Source organism: Thunnus thynnus, chromosome 13 (assembly GCF_963924715.1).
Source record: "Thunnus thynnus chromosome 13, fThuThy2.1, whole genome shotgun sequence".
NCBI classification, from domain to species: Eukaryota; Metazoa; Chordata; class Actinopteri; order Scombriformes; family Scombridae; genus Thunnus; species Thunnus thynnus.
The window spans coordinates 29604803-29624538 of record NC_089529.1 but is presented as its reverse complement, the minus strand read 5'-3'; the positions used below and the strand labels follow the sequence as shown (position 1 = coordinate 29624538).

General features: G+C 37.4%; 1 protein-coding gene and 1 long non-coding RNA gene across 3 annotated transcripts; one reads left to right on the top strand and one right to left on the bottom strand.

Annotated features, from left to right (window-relative positions):
• Window positions 1-1351: 1351 nt before the first annotated feature.
• Window positions 1352-10028, bottom strand: LOC137196117 (uncharacterized). 2 transcript variants are annotated; one of them, XR_010931216.1, is made up of 3 exons: window positions 9727-10028; window positions 3002-5723; window positions 1352-2303 (listed from the first exon to the last, which is right to left on the bottom strand). It is a non-coding gene; the product is annotated as an uncharacterized lncRNA (long non-coding RNA). The 2 variants fall into 2 exon arrangements; XR_010931215.1 differs by lacking the exon at window positions 9727-10028 and adding an exon at window positions 6271-6288 and having other exon boundaries at window positions 1353-2303.
• On the top strand, window positions 9093-19736 carry LOC137196101 (tumor necrosis factor receptor superfamily member 14-like). The gene is made up of 6 exons (XM_067608916.1): window positions 9093-9508; window positions 10640-10779; window positions 12583-12708; window positions 13278-13433; window positions 13927-14011; window positions 15687-19736. The coding sequence occupies exons 1-6, from the start codon at window positions 9441-9443 to the stop codon at window positions 15853-15855; spliced, it is 744 nt and encodes a 247-aa protein (XP_067465017.1). The 5' UTR covers window positions 9093-9440; the 3' UTR covers window positions 15856-19736.

Sequence of the window (19736 nt, the reverse complement as noted above, 5' to 3'; positions counted from 1 at the left end):
GTACAGTCCGTGATACAAATGTCAACAAAAAGGCAGCTCAACTACATTCAAAATACAAAACTGATTAAACTGATTAATTGTTACTTTAAATTCTGATTGGATAGAAACAAACGATGATATGACACTTCAGTCATATAAGTTCACATTCCAGCATTTTATATGTTGTAAAATCACATTTTGGGCTTTAGTACAAACAAATGTGTCAATAAAAACCTTTGAATACAAAACTGTGATTTTCACAATATATGTAGCTACTAAATTCAACATTCCTGTACAAAAGTGAAAGCCATGTATCTCCAAAACATCAACCTCTGACAGTACATATTTCATAATCCAATGTGTTTAAATTGGTTGAATTTAAGAAGTAAGAAAATCACCAAATTTGGAGATAAAAGGTTTTAGTCAGACAATCAGGATATGGAAATCTACAGTACAATAATTTCCAAATATCATCAAAATGAGTTTCAGTAATAAAATAACAATATAAGCTCTATTCACAATGTGACATTTTCCTTTAAAATAAATGGACACTTTCAGCACATTTAGACATTAATGTGTCTTTGATTGTGACTGTAATTCACTTCAGCAGTAATGAAAGAAAAAAGTTTTGTACATCATCAACAGACAGTATCAGCTGTAATGTTTCCTCTGTTCTATGATCACAGGCAGAGCTGTGGGGATCTGTAGGCTTTATCACTCTCTAAAGACAGCAGTACACTGATGATTTCACAACAAGTCTGTTTACTTTTGAAACCTTTATAAAAGATGCACTGAGCCACAGAAAACACTAACTAAGACTTTTTTATAAAGGTACTCACAGCGAGCTGCTGGGCTGTGAACACAGTGGCAGAAGAAGTTTTGTAAAGAATAAAAACAGGAGAGAGATTTCACAGTAAATCCTGTCATTGTTTATACCTATAAAGACACGTGACCAATCACTGCAGAAGGTGAAAACCATCCTGATGCTTTCACAAAGTTAACGTTCAGATGCAGAACTTCACAATTCAACCATTGCGAAGGAGTTCTCTGGATGGTCCTTTATTCGTGGTCTGGTGGAGGTTTCAGCTTTGTTGTATTTCTTCTTCTTCCAAGCAAAATAGATGGCAATCCCACCCAACAGAGAAAGTACCACAACTGCTCGCAAAACAAACACAAGCAGCGAGTTATCTGTTCAAATACAGAGACACAAAAATCACATGGCAAGTTTCCACTGTGACAGCAAAGTTATGAAAGTACTACAGACTGTATCAGCGTGTGTGGTGAGAAAGTTTTCACTTATTAATGTACCATGGATCATCACTGCTGGAGTTGGTCACAGTTTGACAAACAGATCAACTGTGACTAATGTACAGTGTAATAATTAATTATCAAGTTGATTTCTAGTCATGTTCTGTCTCACCACACGTAGGTATCTTCTTTTCTTTCGAGACATTACTGACGTGATTCCTGACCGAACAGACCAGTAGTCCTGAGACGTCTTGTTTCAGAGTGATGTTGTTGGTCTCTTTATTTCCAGAGAGGAGCTGAGCGTCTGTCAGTGTGTGTCCATCCAGAGTCCAGCTGTACTGAGGACTGTCCCCTCCCTCAGAGGAGCAGGACACCCTCGTCTCTCCCTGAGTCCCTGAACACTCAGAGTCCAGCAGGACAGAGGACACAGGAGCTGAGAGAAACACACTCACATGACTTTTTAATGTGGCTTTAAACATATTCAGTGTTTACAATGTGAATTCATATACAGAAGTACAGACTAAAATGTTTCAGGAAATGCAACCCTATACTGTAGTTGTGTGGCAGACTTTGAGTGTTTCATGTGAAATGATTGTTTGCAAAGGTAAAATATAAAAATAGTATTTGTACAGTAGTATGTGTATTTATGTAAGTGTATTTACCTAGTTTAATTTTCTAAAATCATTTGTTGGTTTATTGTGATTAATACAAATTGAATTATAAGATTAATGATAGCAAAAGTAGTTATTTACCTTGAATAGACAACTGAAGAGTCCGCGGTTCTAATTGCTGTCCATTTGAATCAAAGATATGAAGGGTATATTCAGCACCATCAGTCCTGCTCAGGTTATTTATCCTAAATGTTACATTACTGGGAGTAAAGATGGATCTGTCCTTCATCTCATTAGACACAATCTTATCCTTTCTCCCATGAAGTATTGTTGTGGTTTTGTCTTTGTTCCATTAGTATCTAAATATTTCTGAGGTGTTGTCCATCAGCTGGAGCACCACAGTTCCTCCCAGAGCTCCATAACACTGAGCTCCATCCTGTCTGCCATCACAGTGGGTTTCAACATCTGCAAAAATAGAAAAAAACATTTTAAAAAAGTTATTATCACAATGTGGTCATTCCATTTCTACTAAATTAATGACTAGGACAATGTACTATGCAGGTGTAAATATTCATGTTTCAAAAGAAACATTAAAGGGTACATTATGTTTTTTGTAATTTTCTGTTATTTTCATACTGTTATGATGTTGAATATCTGTGTTAAACATGGTCCCAGTTCTAAAACTTGAGGTTAATGTACGAAAAATAATCCCTGTTAATATTCAGGTCTTCAGCCTGCTCTGAACACTTCATTTGTTGCGTTTTTTTCTGGTTGTGTCAAGATGGCGACCCCAGAAAGCTTTCACGTTGTCACAACATCAAACCATTTACTGGCAGTCAACCGCAGCTCTAAACTATCACTAAACTATGTGTTGTGTGTCATACTCACTAATGAACAGGGTATGCACGTGAAACTAATCCCTGAAATCCTAGTTGTCAGTTGATTCTTCTTTGTTAAAAGTGTTTATTTGGTCAAAGCTGTTTTCTAGCCTGGAACAGTATTTAAGCTGCATCAGTTAGGATGATGTCAAACTGTACTTATTGACTAAAAGTGATCTTGTGGCTGCATAAAATCATCAATAATCATTTCTAATTGAACACAAAACATCTTATTTGCACAACATCAAATCCAATACTAACATGTCAGATAGTGAAACAGCTCACCATGAGAGACTCCGAATAGTATCAGCAACAGTCCAACCACAGCTTCCATGTCTCCTCACTGTTCAGCCTCTGTTGACCCAGTCAGCAGCTTTCAGACAAACTTCTTTACTTTATTCAATAGAAAACATGAACATCCTGCACTGAACAGGCTGAAATGTCTTCTGTTAGAGATCAACCTCAGATTAGAAGGTATAAAAACTGTATTGAATTCAGCTACAGGTTTTATAGGTGGAGAGGGGGAAAGGAAGTGAATTTAACATGGTCACTACTTACAAGAAAGAAAACCACACACCATCATCTTCTCAAGAAATGTATGTTGTCATGACTTCCTCATCTCCTTCTTTCTTGTACTACTCAACAGTCACAGACATATAATGAATCCTATGACAAACAAAACTGTGATACTATACTTTACACTAACATTACATTTCATTTGGCAGACGATGAAGTACAATCCAAGCCACAGGTGACATGTCATGATGTCATGCAGTACCAACCTAGCAGCTGTTGTCTGCTGTATTTCAGTTCCCTTCCATGATGCTCAAAAGACATCAGGAAAAGTGAAAACATAAGATAAACTGTAAAACAAGTGATTGATCAGTCTTTTGATACACAGAAAAACATTTACTGATTCAATAAATGAGGCCGTATTCTACCATCAAACTGGGATTTTAGAATGACAGCTGGTAGTTCAACATGTAAACTGTCTATTTGTGCTCATGGGGAAAAGATTAAAGGCCAGTTTAGCACAACTATGTCTCTGGATCATCATGTTTGCATCAGTCATCTATGATCTAGGAGACTCCAGTTGGAGACCCGGTTTGTGGACTTCCTTCGGAAGGTAGTTTATTCATGAACACTTATTGTAACACTTTCATTTTCTAAAACTAAAAGCATAATAAAAAAACAAAAACATGATTTTTAAGGCTCTTTCCACTTTTATTCAAATACAAATACAAATAATTTTGCTGCCTCAAAAAAATATAGATACAAATACAAATACTGGGCTTTCTGCACATTCCTATTAGATATATATCTACTGTATTTCTATTAGTTCTTGTTGGGAATATAAGTTTAAAGTGCAGTGAACATTTCCAAAGGAGAGCTGGGTTGGAGCTGAGAGCTCCAATCCCTTAAAAAATGATATTGAGTTGTTTTAAGTGATGAAAGCACTCTTTCAAGTTCTGAGGAGCAGTGATCAGTTTCCACAGATTTGCAATTACAGCTTACAGTATGTAATCGCTGCTATGAATGTGTTCTGTGTTCTAACATTTATCCCACATTCACCTGCACAATAGTAATTAACTAAAACATCAATTTAATTCAAATCAACTTCTGGTTAATACAGGACAACAAGCAATTTAAGTCAGCAACCTAATTCATATAAATATTCAGAATGTGGATTTGTTTCTCCTCCAGATTTGAAAGTTGGAGCTTAAATAACTCAAACTCTGAATTATTCAAATAATGAAATAGTTAAAAGTTGTTCAGTGTTACTCTGGTTGAGTAATATGGATATCTATCTTTTAGTTTTGTAAGGTACTTTGTTAACTGGAATCCACAAACACACACATAGGAAGTGCATCAAGCAAAATATAGGAAATATAACTTGATGGTGTTAACTGATAAACACATCTTGTGTTAAGAAACTGACAAGTTGTTGCATCACATTTAGTTTTAAACTGTCCCTTCATTTGACTCTCTCATTTCTCCAGACAGAAACAGAAACAGAAAAACTATATATAACAATGTATAATAAGGCGTTCATCCTAAAATAATGTATAACAAAAATGATATAATAATGTAATTAGTAATGAAAAGACTACATGTTAACTCCATCTACAAATTCGCCCCACAAAGTAACTTTAATTTAAGAGTAAGCAGGACAACACAACTCGTTCATTTGTCTTGTTGCATCCTTTAACTGACACAAATGGTTTCAACACCCTGTAATAAATAAAGCTAATAAAGTAGTCTTAAAAAATCTATTGCAAATGATAAAACAATTTTGCAAGAATGAAATGTCATGCCTAAGAAAAAGCAGAAGTGTTCATGTAATGGAAACAAATTCAGAGACCAGTCATTACATGCAAATTTATCTTTGGTCTTCTAGAGAGCTGAGGGAAGAGGTGTGACCAAATATGAGATTAAGTCCCAACACACACCACACAGCACAAAACCTTTGATAAACCAATGTAAGAGCACACTGTGCACTGCGAGTTTTCTGTGTTTTAACAATCAATTAAATGTAAATATGCTTATAAATTAAAAAAGAGTTAAAACAAGGATGTATTACATCATGTAAAGATAAAAAAAGAGGATACAAATCAAGGAATACTTGAAAATATATATATATTTTTGAAAAAAATATTAAATATTATACAAAAGATTAGCCACAGTGTGATTCAAATGATGCACCTGAATGTTTGAGCTCCTTTGGCAGGTTTTCATACTGATGCCAGTCATAACCCAGGAGTACATTACAAGTGATGAATGATAATATATGTCTTTGTAAAACCGCTGAACACTGTGTATCACCTGCTTTTATGGACCTTAGCGTACACACATTCATCTTCTGTTGGTTTAACAGTTTTCCGAGGTCACCATGAAAACTTGACTTGGCCGTACTCTGCCTCCATCTCTGCCGTCTGATGCATCTGCCTCCGTTGCTGCTGCACGATCTTCACATTAGCATAGGTCGGTTCTTGCTCATCTTCCTCTTCTGTAGAGTGGAAGCAGGAACACATAAAATGCTGCATAACTACACATACTCAGTGATAACAGTGTATTGTTAAGGAAATTCTTTGACATTTTGGGCGGTCGACATGAAAAGACTAATAGCACTCTCCTGTTTGTACATTAAATATGAAGCGATAGCCAGGAGACAGTAGCTCAGCTTAGCACAAAGACTGGAAACGGCTAGTCAGACTCTGTCAAAAAGGTTAAAAGTCCTCCCACCTCTAAAGTTCACTAATTAACAAGATATAACATGAATAACCGAACTTTAGAGGTGCTGGTAGGTGGATTTTTATACCTTCATAGGGAGCCAGGCTTGCTGTTTCCCCTTGTTTCTAGTCTTTGTGCTAAGCTAAGCTAACTGGCTGTTAACTTCACATTTAAAAAACATATAAGAGTGGTATTGATCTTCTCCTCTAACTCTGAGAAAGAAAGCAAATCAGTGTCTCAAAATGTCAAACTATTCCTTTAATCTATAAGGAGACAAAAAGCAATCATCTTTGAATGCAGTGATGAAAAAAGAAACTTTGTACCTTTAGGTTTGTTGTTTTAGATACAAACTTCATTTGAACTTTAAATGAGTCATGAGACTTTGACCTACAAATCTTGAATTTACATGTGTTTTCTATCCTTTACTGTTCGGGGCATGGCACAGTCCAAGGGCTTCTGTCACAAGCATGTAGATGTTGTCAGACCTGGGCTGACAGGTCTGGTCAACTTTACCTGACTTTATAAAAAGAAGAAGAAAGAAACAAACACACGAAATACAATAGGGGCGAAAGGGGCGGAGACCCTCTTGTATCTGTTCTCTTTCTTTCTTTCTTTCTTTCTTTCTCTCTTTATTATCTCGCCACTTCAGACCTAAATTTGACCCCCTAAACATGCTCAAAAACTCACCAAAAACTCACGCACACCAGGTCTGGTGAAAAATTTGATAAAATGTAAAAATGAACCCCCCAAAATTCCAAAATGTGCTTGAGAGCGCCACCTATGTAACGAATATGGCCGCCATGACCCATAGGAATGTCGTAGAGTGATCGAACCAAAACTCAATTATTCGACTCATCAAGACCTACAAATCATACACTGACACCCCTGACCTCAATCCGACAGGAAGTCCGCAATACACACATGAAACTATGACTTTTCCCCAATTTTGGACCCTGAATAAGCGCTATCTCCTCCTAGGGCCTTAATGGTATTGGCTTCAAAGTTTATACATGATTTATCACACTGTGCTGAACAAAAGTTATTAAAAACTTTGTAATAACTCGAACGGTTTAGATTTAGTAAGCCCTGAAAGTTAGAGTGCGACATCACACCTTACAATGTAAACCAATGGGGAGGCAATCTCTGGGCATGGACTTTGTGCCAAACTGGGGCGTCTGGCGTCTAAACTATAAGTCAGACCACTTTCAAACCTGTATCAATGGATTTGCGATGAAAATTCCTACTACAATATGATTTTTAATTTTTTTGTTATTATCATTTATTTTACAATAATTATGAGTCTTATATGTATAATTCAGTAGTGGGGATGACCTATGAAGGGAAGGGAAAAAATGGAGTGAGAGTGACAGTTTAGTGATAAAGTGCTGTAGAAAAATAAAATCAAAACTAAAATTTGTAGCTCTGTACTGCAGTTTTTCCTTTATTAGGGCCCAAGCACCTAGCGGTTCGCTCACACTCTCCATTCAAATATATGAGTATTTTTCTGTGGCCAGCTGCAGTTACTTATTGTCTCTACACATCTGACAGCAGTGTTCAATACTTACTTTTTTGTCGAGAAGTACATGTGTTCCTAAATGAAAAAAATTAGGAGCACACAGAAATTTAGGAGCACACTGAAAAATGTTCAAGTAACTGTTAATTAAAGACATCAATTTATGACATACATATTTAAATGCTTTGTGTGTGTGTATGTAAATCAAAATGTATGTTCTCTTTAGGGGTGCTTGATTATGGCAAAAAGCATAATCACAATTATTTTTTGCTCAATATTGACATCACGGTTATTTAACACGATTACTTTTTGACTATGATTTTGGGCGATTGCCGATATATGCACATATTTTTTCCCACTTGGCTGAGGAAACTATTACACATGCAAGCATAGATTGTACTAAGTATGATCAAAAAGGACAATATATGAGGGAAGAACTCAGGAAGACTGGAGTTCCAGAGCTCAGCATTAAAACTTTAATGAACCTGCCAAGTGGGTGGAGTAGCAGTTTTTTCTTTTTGAGTTTATTAGACAGACAGGATTTATGTGTAGGATTTAATATTTGGTTTACAGTCCAAAGCAGAGGGTGGTGGTAATGTGCCTAATATGCTATAATTTAGCTATCATTGAAGCGTGTGGCCGTGGCGTGGTGTTGAGTTTTGATGTTTCGCCATGACAGAGGAAATTGCTGTAACTTCAGTGCAAATGCTCCAGTCTGCCCCAAACTTTGCATGTTTGATAAGAGTCCTGGCCTGAACACGTCTACATGACAATATTCAGTAGTGATGCAAACTGGCTGAATAGTGCCCCCCACGAAATAGCAGCAACGCAGCCCCAGCAGTGAGCAATATAGTGGACAAAGGAAGTGATGTTTATCTCCTTCTTGCACTGTCTGAAAACAGCCCGGGTCTGAAGACATCTACATGCCTGTGACAGAAGCCGTTCGACTGCATCGTGGCCCAATGTGCACGAAGGCGCGAAGGCCCGTTCAGCACTGCTTGCAGCTTTAATTATATTACATACCTGCCAACATTTAGGATTGAAAAGAGAAAGTTCAGTTTTACCCCCTTAATACTCAAGTTGACGACAACTATTCTCGTTACTGTAAACCTTTGCGAGTTGAAAGCCAATAAGTATTTTATCAAACCACCTGTTCAACCAGCACAATAATAATATATATAATAATAATCTTTATTTATAGAGCACGTTTAAAAACAGTTTACAAAGTGCTTTGACAGACAAAACAAAAGTAGTACAATGCAAAGCAAAGACACAACACCAAAAAAAACCCCACCAAAAAATAAACAGACAAACAAACAATAGAAAAACAATAGAAAGATGATAAACATGTAGAAAAATCGATATTTTCAATTGCTTTGCCTTCAGTGTCTCATCCAACGCCTTTAAGTTTTACACAACCACAGAGAACCACAACGAAAGCTGTCTGTCAGTAGACTAACTGTTTATCTGAGTTTGCCTAGTATCTTAACATTTGGCAAATTCTTGTAAACTTGAGACAAACCAGCGGCACCTGCAGGTAGTGAATCACATCGGCGTCGGAGACTGCGGTCAAGCCAGCCGCCACTACGGAAATCACAGTCAAGCGAGCCGCCACGTAATTTGCTACTGCACGTACGCTTCCGTTATTGCGGTAATGAGGCTTTTTCTGCTGGAGGGACATGAGTAATCCATCAACTAAACGTGGTTTGACGTCGCTTTCATTAGGGCCTGAGTCTCAAAGGGGCGAAAGTAAATGAAAGCGATGTCAAACCACGTTTAGTCGACGGACCATCCAAGTCCTACTATTTCCTATTGCGCGCACGGAAGCGTGCGCGCAATAGGAAATAGTAGTAGTTGTGGCGGCTGACTTGACCGCAGTGGAGCAGAGGGAAGAGGACGTAAGACCGCCTGGAGAGAGCAGCTGCACACGCAAGCTGTACAGTCCCTGAAAAATGTTACTATAACGAAAAGCAAAAAACTATGAAAACGGGAGCACAGCGGGAGACGGGGGTAAAAATAGGGAGACTCCCGCGAAAATCGGTTGGCAGGTAAATTACTGCATTATGTGCAGCTCTACGCTGCTGGTACTAAACACAGACTGCTGGTGTACAACCAGTTTTGTAATACACTTTACGTACATGTTATTAAAGTTACCGGCAGCACTTCAGAAAACGCTGAAGTATTAATTAAAACTACGTAACCGATAAACGAGACCATTGATCATGTTTTAATGTTCGGTAGAATCACGATTTCAGCGGTAACTTACCAACAGTGACAATACTTTTGTTAGATGCTGTAGTTTCAAACAATAACATAACAATTTAGCCTACTATCTCTGATTACTGTATCAGTTTTTTTTAAGCTTTTTTAAGGAAGTTTCAGGAACATGACCTGCCTCTTCCTGCATTCCTTGAAATACTACTCATAGACATGTTGCGCCCAGTAATCCCTATTTTTCTCTTCCTGATTCTTACTGATTTTTCCTGGTTCTTCCTCACTTTCGTACAAGTGTATCCAGCTGCTGGTTATACTTCGGTGCTTAATCGGCCATTTTCCACAGTAACCAGGGTAAGTAGGCTAAAATGTTATGTGTTATTTTTTTTTTTCAAACTACAGCATTTTACAAAATTATTGTTCCACTGTACACCAGCAGTCAGATTACAGGCGTGGCTCTGATCCTAGACATAATACAACGGATCTTTTGTTAAAGCTGTGATGTCTGGCTGCTTGTTGCCTATATTGGTTTTGTTAATAACGTTTTGTAAGAGAACATTGTAAACTGTAACACTATTAAAATATCCTTTAACCTGCTGTTCAACTATTTAAATCTGTCAGTTTCCGTTTTAGTCACTTCTGATATCATTCGTCATCTTCCACTTATGATACTCACACTGTCTAAAATCTTTCTGTTCTCTGAAGTCTGAGCTGTGCTGTAAGTAAGTAAGTAAGGAGTATTAATGCAAATGATCAATGCCAAGAGTTCAGCTCAATACACTATCCAGTAACAAGAAACAAGACATACTAACATTTTTCTAAATTACATTTGTCTCTGAAGACTCAGTAATATGTTTTAATGAGCTTTGACAGGAAACAAACAGGACTGAAGTTTAACCTCTGAGAATGGCAGTTAACTAAAATACGAGCTGTGTACAAGACCAAAGTTTTCTTTTTGTTTCCAGATGTTGTCCCTCAGATTTGGATGTGACATCTCTCTTCATCCCAAATCTCAGTGAGATTGTGTCTTCAATTCATCAAAACTGTCAACTTGATCCACAAAATGACTTTGAGAAGAAAACCTTTGACAGCTGCAACTTTGTTGGTAAAATAGTTTATAACAAAAGGAGGGGGGGGGGGGGGGGGTCATGTGTTGTTGAACAGTTCTGATACATCCAAGTACAATTTTAAGGTACTTGAACTTTACTTGAATATTTCCATGTGATAGTAGATGGATTCAATCTGAGACAGTCAGTCACAATACAAGTGGTCTTACTGCTTTTCATTATTGTTATTTTGTTCAATAAAGTCTATACTATAAAAACTAATGATTTTAAAACAGAGTTTACAGCTGTTTTTAAACATTGAGGCAGATTGAGGAGTTTATCTTGTATTTAAAAGCAGCGACACCTCTCTGATACCAGTGTGACGTAACAAGGCTGGTTTGGGGCGGTCAGGGGATTATTGACAAGGTGAAGTGCTGAACACTGACTTTTAATGTATAAATAATGACAAACTGCAGACTCCTGGAAAAGAATTCATAGTGACAAGAGGAGGACAAACCAGTAGAGAGCTTTGCTTCTCTAAAATCTGAAAGATAGATAGATGGAAGATGAATCGCCAACAATATTAATTATGATTTGAATTGTTGATAAATATGAATATTTTAAATATTATTATCATAGTTTAGAATAAATGTATAGTGTGATAATCATTAAGAAGTGATTGTGCACATGTACAAATCCTTTTCAGGTTGGAGATTAAAACTATTTATAATGAAGAACAATTACAAAATTTTTATATATCAGATTATAACAATTTCACAGTGTGTTATAAAACATTAATTAACTGTTTTCACATGTACAGCAGCTTTAAGACTGCTTAGAAATATATTCAAAGCTATTGAAGACATATGATTATGTGTAATTGTAACTATGTTATATAGTAGTGTAGGACTGGTCTCACATCAAGGACTTTTTTCACTTTTTGAAAGTGCAAAAATGCTTCTTCACACATAGTGAATAAAACTGTACAAATAACATTAAACTGCTCAGAAGTGTAAAAATGTAAAACCTCAATGATACAAATGATTGTTTAAAGTTAAAAATCAGTTAGTCATAATGTGGAAGGAAAAAAGTGTTCTTTGGTCATTTTACTGTTCAGTCGTCTTCTGAAATCATCTTCGTCTCCATATCTTCATCTTCTTTTTTCAGTCCTACCTGGCCGTCATCTTCTCCCCTCAGGTCCTCTCTTCCTTCTTCTTGCCTCCATTGACATCCTCCTCCACTGACCTTCCCTTCACTTTCAGTTATCACCATCACATGTTTTATTCCTCCATTTCTTCTTTTCCACCTCATTGTTATGTGTTGTATATGTCATGTCTTTTATTCTGCCTTTCTCTGCTTAAAGCAGGAAGTTATTCAGGACAGTTTTCAACAATATCTTAACTTCAACCAGGTTTCACTGAGACAAAAAACTGTTTTTACTCTTCACAGATAATAATACTGAAAGTCTTCATCGGACAGATCCTCACATGTCATCCAGCAGAGTACCAAATAGGAGAAGAATGCTGTCCTAGATGTTCTGCTGGTAAGATCTAACTGAAACATAAAAGCAGGATGTTTGCCAGCTTTTGGTTAAAGCATAAGCTGGCAAATCAATACAGTTTACTGCTTGTTTATAAGCAGTAAAACAAAGTGATGCTTTTTCTGACAGCTGACTTTTACGTAGCTAAATGTTCCTTGTTTCTTAATTCAGACATGACAGAACATTTACAGAAAGATACAATGCTTGTATGATATTTGTCACCTGGTGAACAAGAGGGATCAGAGAGAGAAAAGCAATTATTTAAAATATAATGTGAATAATATGATAATTATGATGATAATAAATTGTTTCTTCTCCACAGGAAGTCGAGTTAAAACAGATTGTACAAAGATCAGTAGTACATCCTGCCTGCCCTGCACTGATGAAACCTACATGAATCATCCCACTGGACTTAAACAGTGTTTCATCTGTGCAAACTGTGATGCAGGTAGATTTATATTCATATTATTTGCAGAAATTTAAGCCTTAGTATTGATTTAAGGCCAGTAAGAAGGTTTTTTACTGCAAGTCTCACTGTCAATGCTGTAAGAAGTGAATAAACTGTCTGGTTGGCGACTTCATTATGAAGATGCAGAGACTCAGCATGACGAGTCTACTGCCTTGAGACAACTTCCACAGTGGAAATTAGAGCCTAACAAGCAAGTTTCCCAATAAAACTGTAACATTAAATTTCTACATGACAACAATGAGGAAAATGATGATTAGAGGATTGTATCTGTGCTGTTGTTTTCTCAGTTTAATCTGAGATTGATCAATAATCACTTTTTTCTTTTGTGTGGAGCATACTGCCCACTGTTGAAAAACATTACTATTCTAAGCTCATTATTATATGAATTCATAAATGGGAGAAACTATTGTTTCACATTTCCCAAAGATGTCATAAAAACTGAAGATTGTCTGTAAGTCAGAAAAAAGATCAGCATGCTGTTGCTGTCTAGTAGATTGAACAGAAGAGAAGTTTAGTATCTCATATGTAACCTCTGTATGTGTTGACAGGTTCTGGTCTGCAGATAAAGACATCATGTACATCAACATCAAATACAGTTTGTCAACCACTGGAGGGATTCTACTGTATGGACTCCACAGAGGACGGCTGTGTGAAAGCACTGAAACACACAAGCTGTCAACCAGGACAATACATCAGACAAAAAGGTTGGTTTTCTCATGCTGACTTTAAGATTATAGTTGTAGTTGAAGTTTTAAATGGGAACACCATGACCTGACAAACAAGTTGCTCAAAGCTGCACGTATTGATTTCTGTCCACTAGATAGCAGGAAAAAAGCAGCTCAATAATTCTGTAGAAAAAGTCACAACTGAACACAGACCAGTCAACTTGTTGCTGTCAAGTGGAACTTTTGCAGTAAAACCATCGTAGTTGATTAGTGACTATGTGCAGTATATGTAAAGTAAACATGATTTTAACAAATAAAGGTACAAACAAGGCCTGTGTAAAAACCTAAGATACTATCTTGGCTTCTACACTTATTCATTATAAATTGCTCCTGAGAAATGTGAAGAGGAAAAGCGTTTTTGTTGACGATGTCAGAGTATAAAACAACCTGGTAACAAACGTCAAAGTCAGACTGTTCTGTCAGTGAATGATGAGTGATGGTGAGTAATCTCAGATGTGTCTCTTTCTCTAAGGAACCAACAGAACTGATACAGTGTGTGACGACTGTCAGCCGGGCTATTTTTCACAGGATGGTGTGAACTGCACAGCTTGGACAATGTAAGACACTTTTCTATTGAATTATTCATTGATTATTTATTAATTTGTTCCCTAAAAGCACAAAAAGTAAAGCAAAAGAACATTTTTTCTTGCTATATAGCACTTTGATCATTACAATTGTGCACTGGGGTTTTTTTGCAGCAGTGGAACAAATCATCATGCATGGGACATTGCCAATTCACTTCAATTCAAAAAACTTTATTTATCCCTTAGGGGCAACTCATGAGGCAGGCATCGTAAAAGGACATACAAACAGGACATATAAGGCAATACATGATAGACAAACAGTGACCACGTAGCAGAGATACAAATAATATAAGAGTCTTAAGTGGAGGGGTGCTGTGGCAGATCAGAAGTTGTGGGTGTTAGTCCCAGGTTAGAGAGGAAGACGGGGCCTGAGGCAGACTGGAGTTTAGTAGGCGAACAGCCTCATATATGAATGTTGTCTTTCTCAGGTTAGTCTTAGCTGCAGGGCAGCACAGACGCCTGCCAGAGGGCAGCCGGTAGGGTCCCGATTGGGCTTTCTGGAGTGTTTGCTGATGATGCAGTGAGATCAGAGACGGCAGGGGTAGGTCTATGATTTTACAGCAGATGTTCATTGTTATCTGGAGGCGCTTCTTGCTTCTTGCTTGGATTGTGAGAGAGAGGAACCAGCAGATGAATGAGGAGGGTATTATTATTATGTTTAGCTTCCTCAGGAAATACTGATGCTGTTGGCACTTCTTGATGATCACCTCTGTGTTGGCTTCAAAATGCAGTTTGTCATCCATGACAGTGTCCAGGTATTTGTACTGGTGTACAGCTTCCACTGGTTCCAGTCCTCCCCACTAAAAGTAGCTGAGGAAGTTTTAGCTTTATGTCAGGCTACCTCAGACTTTCGTGGATAATGGCTTTGGATCACCAGTGCCTATTGATATAAAAACAAACCCTGCCTCTGTGTTCTTCACCAGTACTTTTGTTTGTCTCTATTGAGTCTTAACAGAGCGCTTAAACTGTCAATAAAGACTGCATGATCATAGATGCGATTGTCAAGCCATGTTTCTGTGAACGCCAGGATGGAAGCATTTCTATATTCATGCAGGAAGTTCACATGTGCTGGAAGTTCATCTGTCTTATTTCACAAGGAGTGGACATTGCTGAGGATGACGGAGGGTATTGGTCTGTGTTTATTTTCCTGTTTGAGTTTAGTTTCTGAGGAAGGCTTTCCTACCCCGTTTCCTGATTTGTTTCCTCAGATGTGAGTCACCTTGCTTGTTGTTTGGAATTTGGGAGATTAACTCCACAAGAATGTTCCATTCATTAGTCGTGTCAGTTTTCCAGTCCCGCAGGTTTTATAGGAATTCCTTCAAGTATCCAAGTAGTAGATTGTCTTTAGTTTCCAAAACCATTATGAAATTACAACTTAATCTCAAAATATTACAAATATATTCTTGAAAAATGACAACTATATTCATAACATTACAACTTTTTTCTCAAAATATTGCAACTTAACTAAAATTGACCCACTGCTTTGTTGTAAGCATGGTTTATTTTATTGATATATTTGTATTGATTTATTATTGCATCAGTGTGACATTACTCTGTATTTTATTCTTTAGATGACACTTAAAATGAGTTTCCATTTGAATCCAATAACAAAGAAATAAAGCAGTCTTTCACTTTTCTTATCCAACAGTTGCTCAGAAACTCAAGTGATGGTCAAAGAAGGAACCCAGACAAATGATGTCGTCTGTGGAAGTGCATCAAGAAATCGTTATTCTTTATTTCTACCTTTGTTATTGTTTTCCTCACTAACACTTGTGCTTGTGAGTAGAGGTTGGTGCTTGTTTTGCATGTCTACCTAATAAATGTCTAATATCCTCCTCGCCTCCAGTGGACTCAACTAAAGCTCACTAACTTTTCGTGCTAATATTGTGCTTTATTTTGGATGTCAGGCAGGTGAATAACAACTGATATGTTCAACCTGTCAGCTTATTTTTTGTAAATCCTTAGAGAGTTCACTAGGGATGCACTGATCCAAATTCTTCTCTCCTGATATGATTCCAGTACCTAAACCCAGAGTATATGCCGATACAGAGTACTGATCCAACACCAGGACAGTCTTTGTTACACATTTAACATCTGTATACTACCTCAGGAAGCCACTGGGACCATTCTTAGTAAGTTAACATGAGGCTGTAACTGCTAAACAGCTTTTTAACTATTGTTACGCACTAATGTAGGGGAAACCCTGGTGCAACATAGAAATGAGACTCCCCTCTTCCCAACTCCCAAGAACCACCAGCAACAAGGATTACAGCCCTCAAAAGTATTTATTCACTCAGTTATTAGGGACATTTTGGCTTCAGGGTGGACTAACAGCAAAATAACACACACAATTATACTAAATTATCTACTCAAAGCAAAACTAAACCAAGATACAAATCTCTTCCTGTATACACACTTGCAAGATACTTTTACAGTGTTTCACAGGAGAGTCATTCACAACATCCTGGCTGGAAGTGGAGAGAGGAGAGCATACAGGAGCTGGAGGAAGTCGACCTTTAAACATCTAGTTTTAGACTGGAAGCAGTCAGCTCTTTGGAATGATACACACACTAAATCACAATCAGTCATACAGCCAATCAGAGAGACCGCAGCAGGTTCATCAGAGAGAGGGAGAGAGATCCACAGACACACACAAATAATAAAAAATAAATAAAATAAAACACAAATATACAATCAGTGTCACAAAGTGGAGACATACATACACACACATTCTTTTAAGGTTTATACATATTTAAATCATATTGTTCTATAGCACACAGTTTTCATTAAAATGCATCAACCACACTTATATTTTTACAGTATTATCAGCTGAAGGCAGACATGTTTACATGTTAAACTTGTTTACATGTAACTTGATGTAGGAGTTGTGAACACATACAGACCTGACAAACAGCACTTTAACTCACCACACATGTACACTTCAGGCTTCACAATAAAGGTCTACCACTGCCTTCAAATTAAAGTGTATTTATAGTGAATTACATGCAGGAAATTACTATCAGCAGTAGTGAAGCGCTTCAAAAGTAGCTCACTACAAATAATATACAGAGAAGAACAGAAGACTGTATTTATATACTTTATACTTTATTACACACTTTAAGTGCTACAGCTGAAATATCTGTCATACTAACTGCTGCTAATATTACTACATGTGACAGAAACAGAAGGAAAGATCTTTGGGAGGGTCTAACCCTTCCTAACCCTTTGACAATGTTCCATGCAAATATCCCAGATAGCATACAGAAGTGGGCCACTTCAGGCAATGATGTAGCACTGCTGGACTTCTTCTCGCCTGGGAAAATGGATGTGAGCCTGAAATGGCTCACATGTAAAATACCAAATATGGTCCAAATATCACAAATCAAATGCGGGCACTGCATCAGATGCAGTGCTCTCATGTGTATTCTGGATGAGGGCCAGTTCTGGTTTATCTGGTTTGTTCTTGGGTGACATACGACTTGCTTGTAGCCCAGATCTGGGAAACAGGAACGGACCACCCAAGTGCCATCATTCAGTAGTATGTGGGCTGGATGAAAGTGCCAAAAGTGTCAGGTGTTGCCCGGATCTGGGCCACAGTAATTTTGCTATCTGGGATATGTTTCCTGTTCTTCACATAGTGATGTCATGATATAACAAGACACCAGATTAACAAACTGTTGAACACTGACCTGTTTTCAGGCATTTTTTCAACTGTACATGATTCAGTATTTTAACTAAATAACTTTGATGGTAATCAGCAACATTATCAGATAATGTTTTTCACTTCTAAAGTCATTAAATGTTGACCTGTGCACAACAGCAACAAAAGACTTGAATGGAACATCGTCTACAGACTTTCTCAAAGATATTTCCTTCTTTTAGTCGTTATGACGAGTTCACCACAAGAGAGAAAAAATATGGACAAAAAACAAAAAGAAAAGGCACCAAAGTGAAAGAAGTGAGTTGAAAGGAAAGACTTGGAGCATTTCTGACTTAACTTTACTTCTTCTGTTTTTCAAAGAATTGATAGAAGCAAAAGAAGAAAAAGAAATGTATGTAAACAAATTTAGTCTCTACATACTAAGTATGAATGAGTAAATGTACTGTGTACATACTGAGGTTTTTATTTTTAAAAAATGTTTTTGTAGAGCTTGTGGGTTTTTTGGAAACTGGAAGTAAATGAAAGTTTGAAGGAAAGAGGTGGAACATGTCTGTGTGTAAAGACTCACTTTTTGTGTTAGATTTTTTCAAACAAAGTGTAGAAAGTATCAGTCAAAGAGTTAAACAGTTACAAAACTTATGTACATGCTGAAAAGAAATGAAAGAGTTCAAACTTATCTAAATGCTAAAAAGGCAAGGAATTAAAACGTATCTACATATTATAAGGTTTTTTGTTGTTTTTTTTAGGAATCATAGAAGGAAGTGAGAGTTGAAAGTTGGTGTGCGCACTAAAAATAAATGTATCTAAACAAATATACCCTCTACATACTAAGAATGAATGAACTTGTTCTGTTTATAGTGAGGTTATTATTTTGTGGTTTATTTTGTTTTTTGGAAACATTAGAAATAAATAAAAGTTTGAGGGACAGAGTTGGAACATGTCTGTGTGTCACTTTTTGTGTTAGATTTTTTCAAACGAAGCGTAGAAGGTATCAGCTATGACTTATAATGTACATAAAATGTACTACTAATAGAGTACAAGCACATTTAAGTTAGGTTTTTCCTTGTGTTTATTACACTTCACTGTACACTCATTCAAAGCGAACTACTGATGTTACTGATTTACATACTTTATTTTGACGTTTGTTAACTTATATTTTGTTAAATAACTCTTTTGTTAAAAGTCATGTATTGTTCTCTCCCCTTTGTCCTCTTGAGCCAGGCTGTGACACTCCCTGTGTGATTGTCTGCAGGTGTGCTGGAGTCAGATCAGAGCCTTACAAGCTGCACCTTATCTCAGTAATCAAGCCTTCTACAAACACTCAGCCCTGCCACTTCCACTCAGCCAGATCATAGACTCTGCTACTTGACTTCAAGCCACTTCACTTGCATGTATCCTGTTTTCTTGTTGTTGCCTGTTTTTACTTGCTAACCCTGTCAACTGTTCCCTGCAGTTCTGTCTGTTCTGGCTCTGGTCCCTGTCTCCAGCCCTTTGTCTCGTCTCATCATCCCTGCTACCCTGCCCTGGACCCCCTCTGTTTCCATCTTCCAGCTTTAACATCAGCCTCAGGTCTCCATCTTCCAGGTCAAGCTTTCCTAGGCGTGCATTTCCTTTCCTCCCTCGTTTTAAAATAAAAACAGCGCTCCTACTATATCCCTGTCTCCTTGCCTTTGAGTTTCTGCACTTGGGTTCACCTGTTCCTCCCCGTGTCACAAGTGTACTTTAAACACATTTGAAATATTATAATTTACATTGCAAGTATATTCTTCAGTAGCTGAGGCCCCTGGTGAGCAGCTCTCTGGACCCGCTGCAGTTTGCATACCAGGCTAAAGTTGGTGTGGACTACGCCATCATCCACCTGCTGCATAGGGCTGGCTCACACCTGGAGAGATCAGTGAGCAGAGTGAGAGTGCTGTTCTCTGACTTCTCCAGTTCATTTAACACCATCCAGCCCTCTCTATGTGCATTGGTCTGAGGACAACCACCTAAATCTCAACATCTCCAAGACCAAAGGGCTGGTGATGGACTTCCGGAGGA

Bases quoted from the DNA above. Each gene is read 5' to 3' on its own strand.
- LOC137196101 (XM_067608916.1), top strand. From the start codon at position 9,441: ATGAAAACGGGAGCACAGCGGGAGACGGGGGTAAAAATAGGGAGACTC. The intron at 10,780-12,582 runs GTAAAATAGTTT...TCTTCTCCACAG, and splicing joins TGACAGCTGCAACTTTGTTG to GAAGTCGAGTTAAAACAGAT. The intron at 13,434-13,926 runs GTTGGTTTTCTC...TCTTTCTCTAAG, and splicing joins ACAATACATCAGACAAAAAG to GAACCAACAGAACTGATACA.